The 25,720-nt window shown below is 35.6% G+C and overlaps 2 protein-coding genes across 2 annotated transcripts; both read right to left on the bottom strand.

The window, feature by feature from the left end:
* Positions 1-13,927: 13,927 nt before the first annotated feature.
* Positions 13,928-16,376, bottom strand: LOC133825774 (shikimate O-hydroxycinnamoyltransferase-like). The gene is made up of 2 exons (XM_062258676.1): positions 15,963-16,376; positions 13,928-14,854 (listed from the first exon to the last, which is right to left on the bottom strand). The coding sequence occupies exons 1-2, from the start codon at positions 16,374-16,376 to the stop codon at positions 13,928-13,930; spliced, it is 1,341 nt and encodes a 446-aa protein (XP_062114660.1).
* A 1,055-nt stretch (positions 16,377-17,431) lies between these two features.
* LOC133824594 (uncharacterized) lies at positions 17,432-22,842 on the bottom strand. Its single transcript, XM_062257523.1, has 7 exons — positions 22,409-22,842; positions 21,752-21,806; positions 20,848-20,922; positions 20,572-20,663; positions 19,632-19,713; positions 17,970-18,053; positions 17,432-17,764 (listed from the first exon to the last, which is right to left on the bottom strand). Exons 1-7 carry the CDS (start codon positions 22,744-22,746, stop codon positions 17,657-17,659), a joined length of 834 nt encoding a protein of 277 aa, XP_062113507.1. The 5' UTR covers positions 22,747-22,842; the 3' UTR covers positions 17,432-17,656.
* Positions 22,843-25,720: the final 2,878 nt, after the last annotated feature.

The raw sequence follows: 25,720 nt of genomic DNA, 5'->3' as shown, positions 1-25,720 counted from the left end.
GATATTTCAGATTGTTGTGGTTGCAAATTGGCAAAATTTTCCGCTTTACCTTTTTATAAGAGTGTTTCTATTTCTTTTGCACCTTTTGATTTGATTCGCTTTGATGTGTGAGGGCCATAACCCGTTCTAACAAAAGGTGGATCACGTTACTATGTCTCTTTTATTGATGATTATACTCGTTTTTGTTGGGTCTATCTTATGAAACATCGTTCTGATTTCCTCGCCATTTATCATATGTTTCGTGCTTTTGTTAAAACTCAACATAATGTTGTTATCAAATGTTTTCGATGTGATCTGGGTGGTGAATATACCTCCAATCGTTTCTCTGAATTGCTTGCTTTACATGGTACCTTACATCAAACCTCTTGTACCGGTACACCAGAGCAAAATGGGGTTGTCGAAAGAAAACATAGACACAATGTTGAAACTGCTCGTTCTCTCTTATTGTCTGCTTATGTTCCTAGTGATTTCTGGGGGGAAGCCATTCTGACTGCAGTTCATTCAATCAATAGAATTCCGTCATCTGTCACTTCAGGTCTGTCTCCCTTTGAAAAACTTTATGGTCACGCTCCTGATTATTCTTCATTGAGAGTCTTTGGTTCCACTTGTTTTGTTCTCCGTCCTCATGTTGAACGTAGTAAGCTTACTTCTCATTCCACTCTTTGTGTATTTCTTGGTTATGGAGAAGGTCAAAAAGGATATCGATGTTATGATCCTGTTAGTAAAAAACTCTATGTTTCTTGTCATGTTGTGTTTCTTGAGCATATACCTTTCTACTCTATTCCATCGGACACCCCCAATCTACACAAATCTGATCTCACTCGTATTGATCCATTTGATTCTTGTACTGTTGATAGTCTTAACTCTGCAGATGTCGGTTCTCAGCCTGTCAAAGTCCCTTCTGTCCCTACTACTGCCCAAGATGCTTCTGAGATTGTGGATCCTGCTCCTGCTCCTCCTTCTCCTCCTCGCTACCCTCAAAGAATTCGTAAGTCCACACAGTTACCTGATTTTGTCTACTCCACTTATTCTGATTCTTTCTCTTCTTTTTTGACTTATATTCACCAACTCTGTAACGCCCTGGTTACCCCAGAACAGTTACGGTGAACAGTGAACCGGAAATTTGACTCGCTACCCAAGTCCTTTGGTTAAAAACGTGATCTAAGTATCATTATCAGGTTGAGGTGAAAAAACCAATAAAAAGGAAAGGGTACATTTCATTTGGTAAATAAACTGCTCATGAGTCTTTTAAAATGTTTACAAGTAGTTCGTAATACAAAAGAGTTGCTACAGTTTCAAATTTACAATCCCCGCCGGCCTAAGTGGCAAAAATAGGGTAAACCCCTAGTCCCTCTGAGAACTCCTTGACCGTGGCAGTCAAGCGGCCCTGTATGTACATCACATCGCCCAAGCTCTCCACTCAAGGCTGGCCAAGCTTATCCTTTCCTTTACCTGCACCACACAGCACCCATGAGCCAAGGCCCAGCAAGAAAACATAATAAAACATGATATAATATCAACAACGATCATAATAACCATTCAGGACTATCAGTCCAACAAATAGGTGACAATAGCCAAAAGTCACAATAATGAGCATCGCTCCCTTTAGCCATGTGACGATAGAGTCACCAGGGCTTAACAGATGGGTGATTATTTCATAAGCTTGTTCAGGACAGGTGCATGGTGATTGGTCACCAACATAACCTTCCTCACGACTCTAGAGTCGAAACTATGGACAACGTCTCTTAGCCTTGTGACAGACAGTCACCGGGGTCATATACCTTGGCTATAATCATCTGGTCGTAGACCAGGCAAGCGCTTGTAAGTTTCTCGACCCTAGGGTCGGTCTGGCATTAATGCTATAGAGTCATTCAATGCATGATTCTCAACTTTAGAGTCGGTCCCTGACTAGTCAGTGTCTCAAGCAGGTAATCAGTGTTCAATAGCACTTAATATGCAATCCATGTCCACATATATCAACCAGCATGCCTCAAACATCAAACCATACATGCCATATATCTATACAGGGTGCAACTGTATTCATACACTGTTTTCTTACCTCTGGTTCGAGTGAAAATGTTATACGAACGACCCCTGAGAACGATCAACCCTTAAAATCCTTGACAGTCACCTGATCATAACCAAATTATAGAATTCATCAATAAAAATGATAATCGAGGGTTCCCAAACCAAATCCCAGCCCCCGAGACATCAAATACTACCCAACCGGGTACTAGGTCCAACCCTGAGGCCTATGGCTTGAATCCCCAAGCTAAAAACCACATTTTAGCAAAATTGGCCTTAAGGGCCGCGGCCCTCTCCTGATGCGCCGTGGCGCGCCCTTTAGACAGAAGGGCTCCCTCCTGATAGACACCAAGGGTCGCGGCGCTCCCCTGCTGCGCCGCGGCGCTCAGCCCAGAACGGCTAAGTTGACCACACACGAACCAGAATTTTAACCCTGCGTTTCCCCCTTCAAACCAGTCCCTCAAACCATCCTTAAACCTCCTCCAAACACATAATTAAACCCCCAAATAACACCCTTAACTCACTTACATCAAACCCCAATCAAACTAACACTAAAACACCCCTTTGATTCACATTTTCCACATCAAAACTCTAAGTCTGAAACTAACAATCAAAACAGAGCATAACTTGAGTTCAATGATCAAAACTTACCTTAAAACCTGTTTTGAACTTCCCACACAAGTAGAACCAAGTCTACCAACTCAGCCTTGAAGTTCCTTAGCTTGATATCCCACCTAGAACTCAAAACTCTCAAAGAAGGCAATGGAGGAGGTGGTGTACGGGAAGAGAAGAAGGCAAACCATGTTTTACTCTGTTTATTCTACAGCCTTCTAATCCACTTAAGTCACATATATCCTTCCAAAAATACTAAAATACCCCTTGTGTCATCTTAAGCCTCTAAAGCCACCCCAAGGGCAAAATTGGTACTTCCCGCTTAACCCGTTAATTATAATTAACGCTTCCCAATTCCCGCTAATCTCAATATCCTCAAACACCAATAGTTCATATCCCGTTACCCTAAAATCCCCGGTAACGCTATAACCACCAATATCACCTCGAGACTCACCCCGAGCCCCGAGCTCAAACCTGTTATGACCAAACCGATAAATCATGTTTAAAGATCGTCTCATGTCGAAATACTCGAACCAATCCACATTATAATGTGGTCTCACAATATATCATTATCACGCAAACAAATATTCAAGTATACCCTCAACGGGCCAAATTACCAAAATACCCCTATAGGCAAATGTGGACTCACATGCATGCATTTAACATCATATCATAATATAATTCTCATAACCATGCATAAACACATTTAATGGCATAATTAAACAGTTATGGCCCTCCCGGCCTACTAATCCAGCCATTAACCATAATAGAGAATCCGGGGCATTACAAACTCTCTGAGCCCTCTTCCTATAAAGAGGCTATTCTTGACCCTCTTTGGCAGCAGGCAATGGCTGAAGAACTCTCTGCGTTGTACAAGACAGGTACTTGGGATATTGTTCCTCTTCCTGTGGGGAAGCGTGCTATTGGTTCCCGTTGGGTTTACAAGATCAAGACTAAGTGTGATGGGTTAGTAGAGCGGTACAAAGCTCGTTTGGTTGCTAAAGGCTTTGCTCAGGAGTATGGGATGGATTATGAGGAAACTTTCGCTCCAGTTTCCAAACATACCACTATTCGTACTCTCATTGTTGCTGCGTCTGCTCGACAGTGGTCCATTTCTCAAATGGACGTTAAAAACGCCTTCTTGAACGGGACTCTTCAAGAAGAAGTTTACATGGTTCCTCCACCAGGTGTTCCTCATAATTCAGGAGAAGTTTGCAGATTGAAGAAGGCTCTTTATGGGCTTAAACAAGCTCCCCGAGCCTGGTTTGAAAAATTCTCCATTGTGATTACTTCTCTCGGCTTCCATCACAGTGCACATGATTCAGCTCTCTATGTTAGGTGTACTTCTTCTGGCCGCACTTTACTCTCTTTATATGTTGATGATATGATTATCACCGGTGATGATGCGAATGGGATAACGGAGTTGAAAACACACTTGACTCGTGAATTTGAGTTGAAAGATTTGGGTTCCCTACGGTACTATTTAGGGATAGAAGTAGCTTACTCTCCTCGTGGCTATCTTCTTTCTCAATCTAAGTACATTGCTGACATTCTCGATCAGGCTCGTCTCTCTGATGCTCGCACTGTTGATACCCCTCTTGAGCTTAATGCCAGGTATTCTTCATCTGATGGTGTTGCCTTGTCAGATCCCTCTCTATATCGCACTCTGGTTGGTAGCTTAGTGTACCTTACTATCACTAGGCCAGACATCGCTTATGCAGTTCACATTGTCAGTCAGTTTGTTGCATCTCCCACTACCGTTCATTGGGCAGCTGTGCTTCGTATTCTTCGATATCTTCGAGGAACTCAATTTCAGAGTCTGATTTTTCCATCTACGTCTACTTTAGAGTTACGTGCCTACTCAGATGCAGATTGGGGCGGTGATTATACTGATCGCAAATCTACCACTGGTTTCTGTATATTTTTGGGAGATTCTCTTATTTCTTGGAAGAGTAAAAAACAGACCGTTGTCTCTCGATCGTCTACAGAAGCAGAATATCGTGCCATGGCCTCCACTACCGCTGAAATTGTTTGGTTGCGTTGGTTACTTGCTGATATGGGTGTTATTCTCTCAAATCTCACTCTGATGCATTGTGACAATGTTAGTGATATTCAGATTACTCGCAACTTCATTTTTCATGAGCGCACGAAACATATTGAGATAGATTGTCATCTTACTCGTCACCACTATCAGAATGGGACCATCATTTTACCATTTGTCACTTCCGCTATGCAGATTACTGACTTGTTTACGAAGGCTCATACTATTTCTCGTTTTCGTTTCTTAGTTAGCAAACTCTCGATGCTTCCTGCAAATGCATCGTGAGTTTGAGGGGGATGTTAATAATATAAGTTTTATTAATATGTAAGGGTAGTTTAGTCTTTTAGCCTCTCATTATTTTGGCTTTATATTTTGTTTCTCTTGTACTCTTATAATCATCTTTACAACATAATGAAAACATAGCCTCCCTTTTGATTCTCTATCAAATCTCCTTTGTCTATTTGCAAAATTATCAACTTTGATATTAACCATTGGATTAAGATCAATGATCCATATTTATAGTTGTTAATTGATATTTCTAAATATAAATTTTGATTTTTTCAAATTTTTGGAAGGGTTACCTTATAAAAAACATGTATTTATTATGAAAATATAATATTGTAAACTTTTCATTTTTCAAATACATATAAATTTTTAAATACAGCTAGTGTCTCTTATTAGTTGGAAACAACATTAATTATGACAAAAAAGAAATAACTAAATTTGAAATTAAAGTAGAAAAAAAAAATATTTACCTGTTGGTGACTTGCTATACCAAGTCACTGTGTTGTCACATCATCATTATTGTTAGTACTTATCTATGAGTATTAAAAGTCTTATATATATATATAGTTCATTTCTTCTGTATCAAAATTCCTCCCACTTTTTTAAATTTCATTGTCCCACTGTGGGTAGTACTGTTAAATTTATCCATGGAGGCAGGCAGTAAGTACTACCAGTGAACACTTAATTTTTGAAATAAAACAAGTGCTTTCCATCGGTTATTCACAACCACACAAATCAGTCTTTTTTTTTTTTCACAATATTTCATCAACTGCATATATCCAACTATTTGTTAGATGGTACAATTGCTTTGGACTGAACGATTATACACAATCCCATCCCAGGTTTGACACTTTCCAAGCTTTTGGACAAACCTGTTTAGGGACTGTATTAGATGGGTTATAATAGTCCAAACATATTTTTTTCTTACTATATTGGTCTTTTCGTTTATAAAGATATTGGTAACGATAATACTTAAAAAATTTCAAAAGTTACACTTTAATACCCAAAAATTTTTTTGCGGTAATAATACATAAATCTACAATTTTGGTGCAATCGTTAGTACTCACCGTTAACTGTCTGTTAAGTATCCACGTGGTACATTTTTATACTCATAAATTTAGGTATTAAAATGGAATTTTATAAATGATTTGGGTATTATCACCGCCAATATCCCTAAATTCTGTAAATATTATAAAAATCATTTTAAATTTTAAAAAATCTAAAAGATTATTAGAAACTAATTAATAAAACTAACATTTGCAAATTCGAAACAACCCAAATTAAAAATGAAATTCAAAATCATCCCAAAATCCATATTATTAATTAGTTTATAATAATTTTTTATATTTTTTAAAATTTAAAATGATTTTTATAATATTTAAAGAATTTAAATAATTTAGACTAAAATCATCCCAAAATTCATATGTGCCACGTGGATACTTAACGAGTAGAGATGGCGAGTACTAATGGTTGCACAAAAATTGTAGATTTAGGAATCACCACAAAAAAAGAATTGGGTATTAAAGTGTAACTCTTGAAAAGATTTGGGTATTATCGACGCTAATTAAATTAATAAAAATGTGTCACATCGATACATAACGGGTAGTTAACGGTGAGTACTAACAGAAGTACCAAAATTAAAGATTTATGTATTATTACCACAAAAAAAAAACTTTTGAAAAAATTTAGGTATTATCGCTACCAATATCCCTTGTTTATATATATATTATATTTTAAAATATATATAATATTTGTGAAAATTTATATAAGAATTTTTAGTATTAAAATAAAAATATAAGTTATTTTTAACATAAAATGTTATTGTGTAATTTTCAAATTTATTTATTTAATTTATGTTAAAAAATATATTTTATTTGATAAAATTTTATTATATATAAATTATCTTGTGCCCTATTACACCAAACACACCCAATATAGTACTAAAATAATCTAATCACATCCTATTTTTATTAAAAATTAATATATAATATATATTTTTATCAATTTATGCTCACATTTTTCTAATTTTTATTCTTTTTCATTTTCTAAAAAATACATACAAATAATATATATTTTAAACATTTAAATAAAATTAAAATTAAAATATATATATAAAAACTTGTTAAATAAATATTTTTTTCTAAAAAATTATACATTATTTTAAAAAAACTTGATGAAAATAAGATAAAATAAAATTATTGAAATTAACATTTTTTTTTAAAGAATGTCAAAATAAAATACTGAGAAAAAGTGTTAAAAATAGTTTTAAAAATTAATTTTTATAATTAATGGGGTGCCTATATATTTTTGGAGTGTAAATATAATGCCCCTATAAATTATGAGTAATGATATGTGTACAAAAAATATACATCCAAACATTACACACAGTGATGTGGTAGTTTAACCAAGTAATCACATTTATTAAAATTGTAATCACATTTATTAAAATTGGGACTCACTGTATTAAAAAGCAGTGATATGTCACTGTGTGTAATATTTATGTACATATTTTGAGAGCACATATCATTACTCATAAATTATTATGACTTGTATTCATAAGATCCAAACCAACCCTTGGCATTTATTTTTCTCCATTGACTTTGAAGTGAATAACATTATACAAGTTCCCCACAACCCAGAAAATGAAGGTACTAATTAAATCTGAAATATTGCAGTGTCATTGGTTCTTTACTTCTTTTAATGAATTTAATAAGGAGTAGGATCACTTGTCTATTTTAACTATAATATCACTTTTACTCTCCTAACAAAAAAATTACTATAATATAAAATTTAGTCACAAGTTATTACTAATGTAATTTTACAACCTATTATATATAATTATAAAATTTATTGTGATTAAAAACACTTTTTGTCACAATAATTTATAATTTTTGTAGCTATTATTTTTTGTCACAGACTTTTTAGTAACTGAATATTTATAATAATAATTTTTTTTCAATTTTAGTCACGGTTTTGATTGTTGCTAAAATTAAAGAAAATTGAGATAATTGGCAAAAATAACCTCTTTTTTTAAGTCATGCAACCTGGCATAATTTTGATAATTTTTTGCAAAATAACCTCAATCTAGATATCAAACTAGCCATTTGAAATTTTTAACTAACTATTTAAAAAAATTAGACCCGATATTTGATGTGTTAGTTGTCATTTCGCAAAATATTATCAAAACTAGGACAAAGTCCAAAATAACTTCAAAAAAAATTCATTTTGCCAAGGCAGCCATTTTTTTTTTGGAAAATTTACACTCTATACCCTTTTTTATCAAATTATTTACAAAAATGTTTACAATAATTTACAATTATTTACAAAAGTAAAAAATGTTTTGACTTTTTTTTAATGTTTCTTTATTTCTCTCTCTTCTACTTGATTTAAAAAAAAAAAAAAATCCGGCCACAACGCGAATCGGTTGGCTCAAGAGTGGTGTCATTGCAACCTACTCTTCAAGGTGGTCATTTTATTTGGGAAGCATATGTTTTTTCACCGTCGCCAGAAAAGAAGACTAGAATAAAAAAAAACATTTTAGATTTTTTTTTTCATATTTTGTTAACAAAAAAGTAACCAAAATTTAATATACCATAATTTGTATTTTTATTTTACATTTAAAAGTATTCTAAACAAATTTAAAGTTATTTTAGAATCATTTCAAATAATTTTTTTAAAATAGATTCTATAAGATATTATTCGACAACTTTTAAATAGAAGATAAAGACTTTTTTTTGTTAACTAACTCACTAAGTTTGTTAATTGCTTTAAATTTGTGTCATACTAAAAAATTTACTCATACATAAAAAATTTGTTGGTTGATTTGGTAATATGAGCCCTTTTATTAAAAGTCAATTATGTAAAACTTGTACACATCAAAGAATTGGCATATATATGTGTATACATTTTAAATTCCTTTTCATAATTATTTTTATTCTTCACAATTTTTGAAGAAGGTATAAGACAAAATCTCAAGTTATTAATACCATTCATTCTGGGATCTGTTTCGAACTCATATCCAATCCAATCATATCTTATCCTATCCTATCCTAGTTGAGGATATATTTGATATTAGCCGTAGAAAACATCAAATGCATGTCTTAACACTCAAAAGTAGCCAAACCTAGCATTGACAGAGTTTCCATACATCCAACTAGGGTTTAACACTCAAATTAAACTGCACCACTATCTATCTCCTTGCAAGACAAAAGAATATAAAGTACATAGTACAATAACTATTGCTGAACCTTTAATCAGTGGTGTGTGTACCAATCAAGATTGGGTGTAACTAGAACATAAAAACACTAGCGTTTAGATTTGACAAAGTCATGGGAGATTACAACCTAGTGAAGCAAAAAAATGAATAATTATTTTTTATCCATAGATTATTGATATAATTATGGATAGACCTCAATAAGAGATCTTAGACCCAAAATAGGAGAAATCTTATAATGAGTGAAGCCTGCATCTTTAAATAGTTTAGCCCATTCTTCCTCATTTCTCTCTTTTCCAGTGACCAAACACATATATATAAATATATATATATATAGTTCATTTCCTCTGTATCAAAATTCCTCCCACTTTTTTAAATTTCATTGTCCCACTGTGGGTAGTACTGTTAAATTTATCCATGGAGGCAGGCAGTAAGTACTACCAGTGAACACTTAATTTTTGAAATAAAACAAGTGCTTTCCATCGGTTATTCACAACCACACAAATCAGTCTTTTTTTTTTTCACAATATTTCATCAACTGCATATATCCAACTATTTGTTACATGGTACAATTGCTTTGGACTGAACGATTATACACAATCCCATCCCAGGTTTGACACTTTCCAAGCTTTTGGACAAACCTGTTTAGGGACTGTATTAGATGGGTTATAATAGTCCAAACATATGTTTTTTCTTACTATATTGGTTTTTTCGTTTATAAAGATATTGGTAGCGATAATACTTAAAAAATTTCAAAAGTTACACTTCAATATCCATTTTTTTTTTACGGTAATAATACATAAATCTACAATTTTTGTGCAATCGTTAGTACTCACCATTAACTGTCTGTTAAGTATCCACGTGGTACATTTTTATACTCACAAATTTAGGTATTAAAATGGAACTTTATAAATGATTTGGGTATTATCACCACCAATAATTTTTATAAATGAATATTTATAATAATAATTTTTTTTCAATTTTAGTTACGGTTTTGATTGCTGCTAAAATTAAAAAAAATTGAGATAATTGGCAAAAATAACCCCTTTTCTTAAGTCATGCAACCTGGCATAATTTTGATAATTTTTTGCAAAATAACATCTATCTAGATATCAGATTAGCCATTTGAATTTTTTAACTAACTATTTAAAAAAATTCGACCCGATATTTGATGTGTTAGTAGTCATTTCGCAAAATATTATCAAAACTAGGACGAAGTGCAAAATAACTTCAAAAAAAATTCATTTTGCCAAGACAGCCATTTTTTTTTTTGGAAAATTTACACTCTATACTCTTTTTTATCAAATTATTTACAATTATACCACTTTTCTTATATTATATATAAATTAAATTTAACTTATATTCTCTTCTTTCTCTATGTATGCACCATACTATGTTTTGACTTTTTTTTAATGTTTCTTTATTTCTCTCTCTTCTACTTGATTTCAAAAAAAAAATACCGGCCACACCGCGAATCGGTTGGCTCAAGAGTATTGTCATTGCAACCTACTCTTCAAGGTGGTCATTTTTATATGAGGGAAGCATATGTTTTTTCACCGTCGTTAGAAAAGAAGACTAGAATAAAAAGAACATTTTAGTTTCTTTTTCATATTTTGTTAACAAAAAAGTAACCAAAATTAAATATACTATCATTTTTATTTTTATTTTACATTTAAAAGTATTCTAAACAAATTTAAAGCTATTTTAGAATCATTTCAAATAATTTTTTAAAAATAGATTCTATAGGATATTATTTGACAACTTTTAAATAGAAGATAAAGACTTTTTTTTGTTAACTAACTCATTAAATTTGTTAATTGCTTTAAATTTGTGTCATACTAAAAAATTTACTCTTACATCAAAAATTTGTTAGTTGATTTGGTAACATGAGCCCTTTTATTAAAAGTCAATTATGTAAAACTTGTACACATCAAAGAATTGGCATATATATGTATACATTTTAAATTCCTTTTCATAATTATTTTTATTCTTAAGAAACTTTGAAGAAGGTATAAGACAAAATCTTAAGTTATTAATACCATTCATTCTGGGATTTGTTTCGAACTCGTATCCAATCCAATCATATCCAATCTAATTATATCTTATCTTATCTAATCCTAGTTATGTAAAAAAAATTCTAAAGTTAAGTTAAATAACATCTTGCATTAGAAATTGTCTAAATATCGAGCGAGATTTTCGGAGTTACTATCCCCTAGGGATGAGATAAGAACAACAACTACTGCTCCCATATTCAATGGTTGGACAAATTCCTTTGATTACCTCCCCTGAATGGCATGCATGGGTCGCCATTATGGACCACTCTTTTTTGGGGCTTTGTCCAATGATAATGAACCTTCGTATCTTAGAAACCTTATTTCAATACTAAACCATAAGTGCAATTACTTTTCATGATTTGATAGGAATAGACATGATACTAAAGAATTTGTCTTTTCTTTTTCTTTTCGATTAGACAAAGTGAGAGCATAAAAAAGATCAAATTACATTTTTAATAGAGTATGCAAAAATATGATTTTTTTTTTTCAAAAAAAATTAATCTATGACTTTTTTTTTTAAGTATTTTCACTTTTATGGATTTATTTTTCCATATTTTGTATAAAAATTGGTTTATATCGTAGTTTTATTCTTAATCAAGTTTTATTAATTTGGAAATTGTATGTTTGTAATTTTATTATTATTTTTTAGTTTATTTGTTTTTTTATATTAAATTTTTCTTTGGTTGTTTTGCAATTTTTTTTAATATGAATTTTGTTTTAAATTATTTTTTATTTATTATAAACATTTTTTTTTTCCTTTTTTTAGATTGTATGTTTCTTTTTTCAAATTCTGGATAAGGTAAACAGTTACTTAATTGATCTTTGACAGTTTTGTAAAAAAAATCCTAGAGTTAGGATAAATAACATGTTATTCTGAGGGGTAACCAGTTATTCTGAGATGAGTAACCAGTTACCCCCATAAATATATACACACAAAGAACGGGAAGGTAACGAGTTACCCCAAAAAATATACACACAAAGAACGGGAAAGTAACCAGTTACCACAGATCTGAAGATAGAAAAAAAAATATCAGATCCACCCCATTTTCCTTCTCTCCCATTTCTTTTCTTCTCTCACCCAGAACCCTAGTCATCACCTGCCTTTATGTCGCCTAGGTTCATGTCTAGGCCACCTCCCTGCATCACCTTCAACCACGAACCACATTCCTTCCTCACCTCCGACCACCACCAGAACCTATATCCCCTACACGCGAGCCCCGTCGTTTTGGATCTAGGTGCGCATCGACACCATGAGTGTAGCTATAGGTGGTTTGTCGTGGAGATGGTGGTGTCGCGCCTGGGCCTGCGCTCGAATGTGGCTCTCAAACAAAGTTGGGGTCTCGGACGGGTGGGGCTCGACCGGAGCTAGGCTCTCGAACAGTTGGAGCAGAATTCGGATGGTGGGGCCTCTTGAACGGTTGGGTTCGGTTGGGGTCACCGGAGCTAGAGGGGGGTGCGTCAGCCGGAGCTGGAGGGGATGGTGCGGTGGGTTTTGGAAAGAGAACGAGTTTGTGTGGCTGGGGTTTGAGAGAGAGAAGAGTGGAAGCTAATTTTACAATAGTACCCTTGTGTTAGCTTCCATATTTTAGTTAGCTACTAATTGTGTTTTTCATACTTAAATTTTTATTTGATAAATTTTTCCATACAAATTAAGAAAAGTATAATTTCCATATATTTTGTACATTAATAGTATAAAAGCCATATTTTTTAAAAATTCCCCACAAAAAAAGGGGACCATTTCAAGAAAAAAGAATAAGAAAAGAAAAGAATGCATCAAAATCGAATAGAGGAGCAACTAAAAAATGGATCAAAGACTACATGCTTTAATTAGATGGCCACCATAAACACAAGAATATCCTCCCTTGTCAACGAAACACTTCCACCTAGACCAAAGCTAAGGTTTCTCTTGGAAAATCTATTTTCAATCATAAAATTATAATTTGGAAACTGTGTCTTGGGTGACTTATTTTTCGTATGTAAAAACTTTTAAATCTCTCTAATAAAAAAATAAAAAATTATAGGAAATGGTCCAAAATAAAGTCATCAAGAAGTTAATATCCTCATTTGACAACCTAACCATCTTTTACAACAATTACAATAATATATATATATTTATATATATTATTGACAAGACTTTATTCAAATAAACTAATCGATGAACATAAGATATATATCAAAGAAATAACTCAATTTTATGATTGATTGTCGAAATAGGCCATTTTTTAATATTACTTTCCAAAAAGGCATTTTTGATAGATCTTCGTAAAATGTTCTCCAAATAGGGTGTCAATTTTTATTTTTATTTGACAAAAAGAGTCGATAAGTTTCTCTAGAATGTGTATTGTATCAAATAAGGTGTGTCTAGATTGTTATTTTGTAAAAAATTATCAAAAGAATATTATTTTGTATAGAAAATATAAAAATAATAATTGGTAAAAGTAGACCTTTTAATGTCACTTTGTAAAATGACCATTTTTGATAATTTTCGTTTTTTTTACAAAATGGTATTTTTCTATAATCAAAACCGTGTGTTTGGAATTTTCGACATAATGTTGAGAGGTATTAGGAGTGTCTAGAAGGTAATTTTGTAAAAAAAGTATCAAAACAAGGTAATTACGCAAAGTGATTATAAAAAAAAAGTCTATTTTGCCAAAGACCTTTTATTTTATTAGGGTTTTTTAACAAAATAAAGATACATTAAAGAGCAGATTTCCCAACACGTACATCATCATACAACAACTTCTCAAACACTTTCATGTGCTCAGACTGCAAAGCAATGGCAACAAACAAGTTACCATTATAAACTGGGCCTGGAGGTAAAATGTAGGCTTTTCCCTCTAAACGAAGCCCAACAGGGCTGACATAAAAGGGCCGACCCCATCCAAAATCAGAACCATACATTGGCAGCCCAATCCAACAAACAATTCCAAAATTTGGGCTTTTGAAAACTTCAGCCCCACGACCAGGCCCATTAATGAGATTGGGCCTAAGCTCTAGGTAATCAATAGCTGATCTCAAGTAATTGTTGTCCATTTGCACCAAAGTTTGGCGAATCTTGCTAGCACCATAGCTTGTTGGGTTATCAACAAGATCAGCTACGGTGACAACTGTTGAAGTTGCATATAAAACATTGGCAAATAAATGAGGTGGGAGTGGAGGGTCTAATTTGTCCCTTCCATTAATTAGAGTGAACAATTTTGTTACTTGGTCACTAGGAAGTGACCTTGCCTTGCTTGCACATTTCCAAATATGAGTTGATAGAATCTCAAATGTGCTATAATTATTGGTCCCACTTTGTTGAGACTTGGCCTTGATGACCTTGATTTGGTCCCTAGTCAATTTGAAAACTCTTACGATTGGGTTGTGTTGTTGTTCTTGTTGAGTAGGTTTGGAGAGGGTTGGTGGTGGTGGTGGTGCTTGTTTGTACTCTATGTGATCGAAATTTGATTGAGGAGGGTGTCTAGCACGAAGCAATGCCCGGTCGAGGATTGGTGCTTGTGATAGCTCAAGACCACGACTCACTTCGGACCATGCGTTGACGAAGTACATAGCTGCTGTGCCATCTGCTAAACGGTGTTGGTTACTGAAACCAACGCATACTGCTCCACATTTGAACCGAGTAATCTGTAATAAAAAAAATAAACATGTTTCCTTTTATTTTAATGTTTATACTTAATATATAAATAGATGTAGTTTATAAATGAGATGCAAATACAAAATAAAAGACTCAAATAAAATGACAGGGCTAGGGACTAGGGTAGCCATGACCCTCTTAATTTGCTTTTTTTTTTTTTTTACATTTCATTACAATATATTTTTGAAAAAATTAATATAAATGTGTATAAATTTATAATTCTCCCTAAATTTTTAAAAAAAAAAAAACTCTATCCATTTATATATAATATATATTAATATAATCTTTAATTTAAATAAAAATCCTAACTTCATCATTGGGGACACATATTTTAGTATTCAAATTTCCCTCCTAAGCAATTAAGAAAATGCATACTAATTAAGAAATATTTTACTAAGTAATCACCACTTAAGGCTAGCGCTAGGGGTGTGCACGGTGTGGTTTGGGCGGTTTGAACACTTTTTAATACACTACGCCACAAGTGCGGTGTAGTAGCTAGAATACACCATGCGGTGTGATTTCGTTGCACCAAACCGACCAAACCAAACCATTTTTTGCGGTGTGGTTTGGGCGGTTTTCCACGGTGTAAGTGTGTTAAAAATATGTGTGAGATAGAGAGGTGATAGGGAGGAGGCGCAAATGAGATGAGAGAGGAAGGAGTTGTTATCGTGTATGATGTGTTGGAGAATAAGGTTATTCCCTAATTTAAGTGGACTCCTAATTTAAGTGGGCTCCTAGTTTTAGATTGAGTTACTAAAAAATAGTATATATGTAAAGTTTAATTGTTTTTAACATATTTGTATGTATACGGTGCCGTGTGGTGCAAACCAAAATTTCACACCGCCAAACCGCGCACCGCACCGCACCGCACCGCGCGGTTTAGCTAAGATACAAACCATACCGAACCATTCCACTTTTGACACCGCGGTTTGCGGTGTAGTGTGGTGTGGTGCGGTCGGTCGCCGCGGTTTGCCGATTTAGATGCTCACCCCTAGCTAGCGCAAATATTTGAGTGTGTGAGTATGTATGAAAAGAGAAGTAGTTTTTGGTTTCCATTATTTGTATTTACACTACTAAGTAGTCCAAGAACCTGCATACCAGAGCAGCCAAGAGAGGAAATGAAGAAATTCCAGCAGAACGGTCAATAAATGGAGTGAGCTTTAGAAGCTCAACAGTGGGCGCACATTCACCCAAGTCATCCATAACGGAGTTTGTCTCGGCCACCATGAAAAGGACACCCTCCGAATTGCAGTTGATCTCGAGGCGGCCGTCATTGTCATACCTTAGCCGGCCCGCCAAGGGATAGAAGGGCACCAACACCTTGGCCAAGGCATGTTTGAGAAGCTCAGTGTCAAAGAAGTTGGCAGCTCCATTGTTTCTATACAAGTATATATTGGTGATATGTACACTTGTGGTCATTAGATCCAAGTTTGACAACCAAATTGGATCTCTTGGTGTCTCTTTTGCTGGCTTCACCATTGTCCTCTCCTTGATGTTGATCACCATATCCATTATGAATTATTATTATTATTATTATTTTCTACAAAATCAATATAAGAGATAATGCTATGTATAGAGCATGTTATGTGTATCCACCTTTATTTATATATATAAGCTAAGCCGAGTTTAATATGTGACTCCAATCATTGATTCCAAAGTATTGATAGTTTCTATGATTCTCTATCTTGTATTGATGATAGTTGTAGCTATGGCTTTTTGATTGAGATGTATTTATTTTTGCATATATATTGGAATCATTTGACGGCAGAGATTTGGGTGAAGATCAAGAAAGAATCTATGGCCAATCTTAAATAAATATGGTTAAGGATCTTACTTAAGACATAACGAGCATGCATGCATTGTTATTTGGTACAATAAAAAATGTTATCCTCAAACCTACGTCTCTTTGGTAATCAACTATATATTCATATATACAAGAATTTAGTAAGAAAAGAAAAGCTATAGTATAAAGAAATACTCAAATAAGAGTTGACAAAGCACAAAACTATGGAAACATGGTTTTGAAATATAACCCTATAAAAGAAGAGCAGTAGTGTATAATTGACCTATGAGTTATTTCTTATAATACTTGGCTTAAGTGAGCTAGATGGATGAATGAGTTAGTCGAGGCTTTAGATTTGATCCACACAGTACCAAATTAATATATATTATATGACGGTGTACAGCTATCTAGAATATCTTACAAATTTTCTAAAAATTTCAAATAAATTATGGTACTGAAAACAGGACCTAAACTGTTTGTTACACGCGTGCCTGTTTTTTTGTGTACGCATGTAAATTTTGATAGTTTGAACCTTGCTTTCAGCTTCGTAAACTATTCAAAATTGCTTAAAAATTTGCAGGATATTCTATATACCTACAATGTACACCGTTGTATAAAATTTTTTTGAATTATATCTATCCAGGTGCCGAAAATAGAAAAATGATACACTAATGTTGCAAAAAAAATATGCGTTGTAGCCGTTCCCTATATATATCAGCCACTTACTCAATTGTTGGATTGGATTTAAGGGGTGTGTGTGTGAAAGTAATAAGCACTTTATGGATACTGTTACTAAAGTTAGAGACAAATACTTTATAAAATAAGCACTTTTCTATACACGAATTATTGTTTTAAATTCTTACATTAGCATTGGTGGTTAAGCACTTGTTGCTATACATGTAATTTCTAAGCCTTTCTTTCGTCTGAGATATTTATCTCCATGAGAGAAATATCTGAAGATGTACAGAGCAAATGAATGTAAATGGCAAGGTCTCGAAGATGAAGAAGGCTACGATAGATATTGACGCCATTCTTCAGGAGTTCCCTGCCTCATTTTCAGCATTCTTATGGCTGCATTTGTAAGTGGTATCGCAAGTATGTCGTAGTCTTTTGGGGCCTGCAAAATCAAGGAGATACTAATAAAATATCCTTTCAAGCAATGCTGATTCTGTACAAGATTATTTGCTTGTATTTTTTCGAGTATATTCTATATAACTCTCTTCCCCTATTCATCTCTTCTCTTGTTCTGCATCAGTTAATGATTGGTTTTTTTATTTTTATAGTAGCATTAAATAAATAAAAGCCAAACAAAGAAAACTTACCTTGGGGATTTTGATCAGCTTCATATTTGCTTCTTCCATTGTTTTGTGTCCTTTCTTAGAGTTGCATTTGGAACAAGCAGTAACCTGTTAAGAAAAGACAGCATTGCAAATTCAAGCACCTGGGAAAGATATGATTCATCGGTCAGAATCGTAACTATCACAACTCTCTTCCCTCGAGAAAAAATCAATCGTTCCATATTCTCCACTTCAAAACGCTGTAGGAAGAGAAATCCTTCAGCAAATTGGTGGCATTGTAGTCTGTAGGATACTAGAAGTTGAGTAAAAAAAATATGGTATATCATAACTTTTGTCACTATTTCGGGTAAACATAATCTACTGTAAAAGAAAAGGAGTTCTTGCCAATAAACCTAAGTAAAACTCAGACTTAATTGGTTTAGACATCCTCACTGCTCGAATTTCGGGTCATGCAGAAGCAACATGCCAGAATTCGCATCGATATTCATAGTAGTATTTACATGTGGCACTGGACAGAAAAAACAATTTAAGCAGTTATACAAGTTATGTTCATGTTTGACTTGACACTACTATAAGATTTGATGAAGAGTGTTGTATTCAGGTAGTCACATTTCTTAACATACTTCAAATAAAAATAGGATAGGTATGTATGCAGGAACTTGAATAGTATAAACCATTCAGAGAATCACTGTTTAACTTCTATTGGCCTGTTTTTCTACCTATGTTTTTTAGGATAAGAATGAAGAAGTTCTTGTCATACAAGATTGTCAAGCAACAACTGTAATTTAAGAACCACAGTGGATACCAATGATGAAAAAAAATCAATAATATTGGCGGTCTATTTTGAGTGTAAAATCTGTTAGAATTTTAGAAAAATATAGTTGATGTATGGATAAATATTAGTGGACTTTGATATCAGTAAAATATTGAAGAAACTATGTGATATTGGTAAAAATGTTGGAAATATTGGTAAAAACACAAAAGATTTAGTATCAACCACATTTTTTTAATGAAAACACAATTCAAGCAAAAAAATTTAAATGATCTTCATACCTATGAGTCAATGAGTGTAGGCACTAGTTTAACCCGCTTATCTAATGATCCTTCCAGCGTATAGATGGAGCACGGCCGGCCTTGGGCATAAGCGGTCCAGGCCTGTGCCTAAGGCCCCAAATAAAAAGGTCCCAATTTTTAAAAATGCTATTTTTTTCTATACAAAAAGGCCTCATAATTTTACAAAGATACCATTTTATATATAAATATTGTAAAAATATCAAAATTTTCCTTGGGCCGTAGCATATAATGATTACTCTAGTGCCTATGAGATTTTCAGATATCCTTCTACCCAATTTTCATATCAAGTTGAAACAATAGGGTGAACTCATCATTTCTCATTTATGGAGAAATAATGGGAAGAGATCATCTCAACCATATGCATGACACTATATACTGGTATCAATATTGTACAACCAATACTTTCAAACCCTATAGAAGTTCGTTTTGGCACTGATGCTTTCAGGAACAAAAATTAAAAAAACTCATGCATGATTAAATATTTTTGTATTTTTATATAGACTTTATTAAGAATGTTTATATTTTTAGACAAATATATATGGCATCTGTGAAATTTCTATTGTTTGTGGATACAGTCACATCAAGTAATAGAATGAATTGTTTTTGTCTTACCAAATTTTCCCATTCCCATTCGCCACCACGTGCAACTGGTAAAACATGATCAATGGTCAAGTTCTCTTGAGAATAACAGTACCTTTCGAGAAACGAAATATAAAATTAGTATGCCAACTCTAAACATATGCTCCTTAACAGTAAGATAATCATATTAAATTAACCCGAATACCATTAAAGGTGGAAAGGAGAAAATAACAATAATGTAACATAAAGATAGCCTTTGTTGACTTAAACTAAACAAGAAGTTTGATGCGCCACAGTACACCTATGATCAAGAAAATCGTTGTTTATAAGCTCTAAAGTCTAAACCATTTATGCCATACACTTGTTTGCACAAAACTCCATATGCTTGTTTTAGAGAAAATAGAGCTAGAAGTTTACTGAAATTGTATCGACTATGTTAGGATGACATAAATAAAGACTCCGCATCTAAGGAGGTAGAAGTATAATTGCCAACTAGTTGCATGTTCAAGTTATAATTTTGTCCAATTTGTTTTTTAATATGGGCAACCTCTAAATTGAAATTAGGTGGCTCCAAGCTCACTTAGGCACCTTTTTAGGCGCTTAGAAAGCTATTTTGTCCTAAACTTCTTACTTAATGTGACGTAGTAACCTATTCTAGGAATGTCTTTTATGCAGCATAGAGTAGCGAGGCTCACTGCCAAACTATGGATTGTGAAGCCTCCCCACTGGAGTTTGAAGCCTACTCCTAGTTTTGGTGATGTCCAAGTACCTAAATGAAGTCAAATACTAGAGAGACAAAACCTAATGTAAATAAATAAATAAAAAAACTTATGATACACATGAATATCTTAAGAGTATGAAATTCAAATCACACACTAAAATGAAAAGAATAAGTAAAGGGTTTGAGACATTGAGATCCAAGTGTCTAATCTCATCGTGGATTTGCAGTTAACATAAAATTTGGTTTACTTACTGGCATGTGTAATTGTCCCTGTACAATATATTTTTCCGACTTAGATTGCTCTTAATCCTTCTTCGCTTAACTACTTGTAGTAAATGTGGAACCTGGAAGCAGAGTAAAACTTATATAGTTTAAGTAAATCCTAATACGAAAAGGTTTGTTCTTTTCTTTTGCAAAGGCCGCAATTGCAAAACAACAAACAAAGGGATAAACAAAGAAAAGAATCCAAATAGATAGAGCAAGAAAAATCTAAAGAAGAAAGAAAGAGAAACAACTTCATTTACATACCCTCAAGACAGCTGGTATGTAGAAAGATCCACTTGGGGAGTTTACAGTCTGATCATAATATTCTAGTACATCGGCCTGGAATAACAGAAAGTTTTAACTAATTCAAGAGCAATTTTTATGTGTGAAAAAAAACTAAATGACATAAATGATGTTAGTGAAGTTGTATATAACTAGAACTCAGTATTTAAATAATACATATCTGAGTATAAGAAATTCTACTGGGAAAAGACTACATGATTGTATCAAAAAAGATGATAGGCTATTAACTGTATTACATCCTAGGCAGTAGCAAAATGCTCCACCATCTAGAATAAAGTGAAAGACAACACAAAACAAGAAAACAACTTCTTGTAAACCTCTATGATTACAATCACAAATACTAATAATCACAAAAATTAATTGAAAATGAGAATGCCTTAAAATCCTTATTGTTGAAGATCCACATAGCAACTCAATGCTCTTCTTAAACTACACCTGACTCAGAGGCTGTGAGGAAACAAGAAGGTATACAAGTTGTTCGGAATACTTGGTGTTCTCCACTTGAATCCTCTCACAGTTAACGGATGCAAGTGAAGGTCATAGAAGCAACACTAATAGAAATAACTATATCAAGGTGATCTAACTGTCAAAGTCTAACCAGCTTATACTAAAGAGAGCAAAGCCACAAATATGTACACAAGCATAAGTTATCGTGGGACATATTAAACATGGCATGTAAATCAGCTCTACCGAGTTGTCAAATAGATAAACTTAAAATGAGAACAGAACTACTGTTTCTCATTTTTGGAAACAAATTGCTGAACAAACTAGTAACTGGATGAGCAACCAATAACATCACCAAAGCATATATATGTTGCTATGATTTGATCATCGAACATGAAAACCCGAGCTTTGGCAGTCCCACCTTCTCCATGAACTCCAAACAAATCGCACGCTTCCAGCAGACAACATTGACTGGCCTGATGCAGGACAACAACAATCAAAACAGCAAGCAGACTTTCTTTTATCTGAAATCCTTCGGAAGTGGTAGGAAGAAAAGAAGAAATAACTCAAGCACTGATCAACCAAGAAAAATTCGTCTACATTACCAACCAACCAACAATAACAAAAATTCTAGTACTGGCAAACTAAGGCACTTATTCTCCTTTAACTGGAAATCCTACATTTGAGAATAATGTTGAGATAAAAACATAAAAATCGTAGGAAAACGGGATAAAAATTCAGCTTATACTAACATGGAAAACATATAAACAGGAAAATAAATTTATACCATTAGCCACATCACAGCACTTTCTATAGAGTCATGATTTCATTATACTCAAGTTAGTGTAAGTTTTATTCTTTATAAGCTTATATTCACGAGTTCAACTGGGACATTCCTACTCTCATTTTGCTCCATTTGTTTAACATATATATATTTATGAAAATTGTGAAGTTACAAACACAGTATATTAGTACAGCAGAGTTCAAATCCAAGATATTAAGAGCTCACATACTACCAAAATCCAAACATGCATGAAATAAGCAAATGGGCAATTGACAGAACAGGAAAAGAACTGACCTGTAAGAAATATCCAAGACTAGACCTCTGAAACAAGACAACTCATCCCTCGCAAACTCATGATCATCGTCGTCCTCAGCATAACCACGACCAGCAACTTCATCACCAGCATTCAAATGGTCGTCGCTACTGAAATCTGTGGGCTTATTTAAGAAAGAAGAAGAGGAGGAGGAGGAGTAAAGACGAGTAGTAGAACCTGAGAGCTTGAGCCTCCGCTTGTGGGGTTGGATTGATCTGACCTTAAAGTGAAATGGGTCACTGGGTTCCATCCCAAATGAGACTCCATCACCACCATTGAAGAGCAACTTGACGCGTCCTTGGGCAGTGAACTGTGCCATTGCAGTTGCAGAGGAGAGAAGCTTTAAGCTCTATCCGAGTCTGAGATGGGTTCGTTTGTTGTTTGATTTTACTTTTGTTTTGATCAGATTTTTAAGTTTGAAAAAATAAAAATAAATAAATAAAACTCAAATAATAAGTGCACGGAACAAACCGTTACCACATATTCCTTTTTCACACTGCCAATAATATCTTTCCTAATTTTAGTTTAATTTACCAAAATGACCTTCAATGCCTTGGTTGGACAATGTCACGTGGGTATTTAAATACTATTTTATTTTATTTTTTTTTAATAATTTAAGTACTAATTTGATATCATAACATAAAAAAGAAAAAAATGATATTGTATAAAAAATATATATGTTTTTTTTTTTGGACATGTGTTTATTCTCATTATTGTTTGCACTTTGTGTTTTGATCAATTATTTTTTAGATTATGTGTTTTATAAAATAATTCAAATAAATTTATAAACTTAATTTTGATGGTAAAAAATTGAATATAACAGTACAGTTGTGTGAATGCTCAATATTCCATGCTTGTAAAAGATCTAAGGCACATGCTAAGGTCTCATAAAGGCCTAAATACATGTCTGAGCCGCGAGACCCTCGGGCCACCGTCATCTTGCAACTGCCTACTCTCAGTGCACCTAGTGAGGTCACGTCTCGCGCAAGTGCGTCTCGTGAGGCCCCTGCCTCGCACCACCTCTCGGCGCACCCAGCGAGGCCCCGTCTCGCGCAAGAGTATCTAGCGCAGGAGCGTCTCGCGAGGCCGACACCACACCCCTCGCCTCGCCCGCGCACCAGCCGCGCCAAGGGCTCGCCAGGCCAACGCCTCGCCCGCGCACCAGTCGCGCCAAGGGCTCGCCAGGCCGACGCCTCGCCCACGCACCAGCCGCGCTAGGGGCTCGCGAGGCCGACACCACGCCCCTCACCTCGCCCGCGCACCAGCCGCACCAAGGGCTCGCGAGGCCAATGCCTCGTCCGCGCACCAGCCGTACCAAGGGCTTGCGAGGCCAACGCCTCGTCCGCGCACAAGCCGCACCAAGGGCTCGCGAGGCCAACGCCTCCCCCGCGCACCAGCCGCGCCAAGGGCTCACGAGGCCGACGCCTCGCCCGCGCACCAGCCGCGCCAAGGGCTCGCGAGGCCGACGCCTCGCCCACACACTAGCCACGCTAGGGGCTCGCGAGGCCGACACCACGCCCACGCACTAGCCGCGCCAGGGGCTCGCGAGGGACACCCCCACCTCAGCATGTCATGTCCGTGCCACTAAGGGTTGCCTACATAGTAGGCCTCGTTGGAGGGGCCTAATCTCTCCCCTTGAGATAGGTGTTGGTGACGGGACACCACTCTTACTATGGGTCTAGCATGAGGTAGGATCAAGGACTTCTTCAAATTACCCTTAAGAACGGAGTGGGGGAGCCTCATAGTGATTCATGCAAAGTCAGAAGGAGTCAGAGTATGGACATAATATTCGTGCCACACAGGTAGTGGTCGTACAAATGAGGTACCTATTGTGACCCTCACCAGCCCATCTCTGACACCCGTACAAGGCAAGTAGTGGAGGCATAATCGAGTACAAAAGCTGAGGTGTTCCCACAAACTCTGACCATGTACTAGAGCCAACACCACTACATCTGATACCACTCTCCTGATAGTGTACTAGTGTACAATCTGGTCCCCTGGACCACAATGTATCAGGGGCCATTAGAGCCTCCTATAAAGGGAACCCCTCTTCAACATTGAAGGGGGCTGGAAAAATTACTGTAGCATTGCACCATAATCAATACAAACTGATTTCACCATTTTTCTTCTGCAATTATTCTTGGAGTTCCTACTTAGATTTCTAGAGTTTTTCTTTTGATAATCTTTACGTTGCAATTTTTCTAACTTAACTTAGTTGACGAGTTCTCACCGTCAACAGTTTGGCGCTGTCTGTGGGAAGCTAAGTACCAAGCTACTGTTCTACCATTACTCCCAGCAAGAAGAAATGTCGAGACGTTCAAAGCGACTCAGGGAGCCACGAGAGGTGGAAGTCCACCTTAACGGAGTTCAGCTGAAGGCCTCCATGAAGGATCCTCCTCCACCCAGGGATATGGAGCCCCCAAGGGGCGCTGAGGTTCACGAGGGTGATAGGGAGGTCTCATCACCGGTCATCCCGCTCGGTGAGAATCCTCCAAGGACAACCACTGCACCACCCGGGAATGCCAATGAGTTCCCGCCTCCTAAACAACCACAAGTACCGAACTCCGGCCAACAGGACCCGGGCCCCTCGACGCATAGACATGATAAACATCCCCGGGTCCATTCCGTGAGCTCGAGTTCTAAATCTCGGTTCTACAAAGAGGAAATACGTGAGCTGCACCGTAAGAACCAAAGGTTGGAGACCACCCTGGAGAATATGCAAGAGGTGTTGAATGGCCTGTTGCAAGGTAAGTCAAGCGTGACCCTGCCCAAGAGAAAAGAGGAAGGTCAAGAGGGGGCAGAGACCACCGTCCCGGTAGACGATGGGAGGACTCGACATTCCACTAGTAACACCTCCTGAATGAAGCAACGAGAACATCCTGAACCACCGAAGCAGGCCCAAAAGCCAGAGCCGAAGACCAATGCTGCCCCTCGCAACGATGACAAGGTCACCTCAAAGAGCGCACCCTCAGATTTACGGGAGGAGCTCAACAAGAAGAGGGTGGGTAAAAGGACCACGCCCCCTATGGCACCTCGAGAGGGCAAAGGAAAGGGGGATCTTAACCCGTCCGCTTTAAGGGACTCCCTAAGCAAGAGGAGGTAGGACCTGGACACAGAAATGAGGAGCCTGCGAAGCAAGATCGTCACCGCCTCTGGAGGTCAAGCTGTTGAGGAAGAGTTCGACCATGAGTCACCCTTCGTTAGGGAGATCCAAGCCATCCGGCTCCCTGCCAATTTTAAGGAGCCCCATATGACCCCCTACGAAGGAAGCACAGATCCAAAATACCATCTAG

This window comes from Humulus lupulus, chromosome 3 (genome assembly GCF_963169125.1).
Source record: "Humulus lupulus chromosome 3, drHumLupu1.1, whole genome shotgun sequence".
Classification (NCBI taxonomy): Eukaryota; Viridiplantae; Streptophyta; class Magnoliopsida; order Rosales; family Cannabaceae; genus Humulus; species Humulus lupulus.
This window is presented reverse-complemented; position numbering and strand designations above follow the sequence as displayed.

Coding starts and splice junctions, on each gene's coding strand:
- LOC133825774 (XM_062258676.1), bottom strand. CDS start 16,376: ATGGATATGGTGATCAACATCAAGGAGAGGACAATGGTGAAGCCAGCA. Junction 14,855..15,962: donor TTCCTCTCTTGGCTGCTCTG/GTATGCAGGTTC, acceptor TTTTTATTACAG/ATTACTCGGTTCAAATGTGG.
- LOC133824594 (XM_062257523.1), bottom strand. CDS start 22,746: ATGGCACAGTTCACTGCCCAAGGACGCGTCAAGTTGCTCTTCAATGGT. Junction 19,714..20,571: donor AGGGACAATTACACATGCCA/GTAAGTAAACCA, acceptor GTTTCTCGAAAG/GTACTGTTATTCTCAAGAGA. Junction 17,765..17,969: donor AGCTGATCAAAATCCCCAAG/GTAAGTTTTCTT, acceptor TTGATTTTGCAG/GCCCCAAAAGACTACGACAT.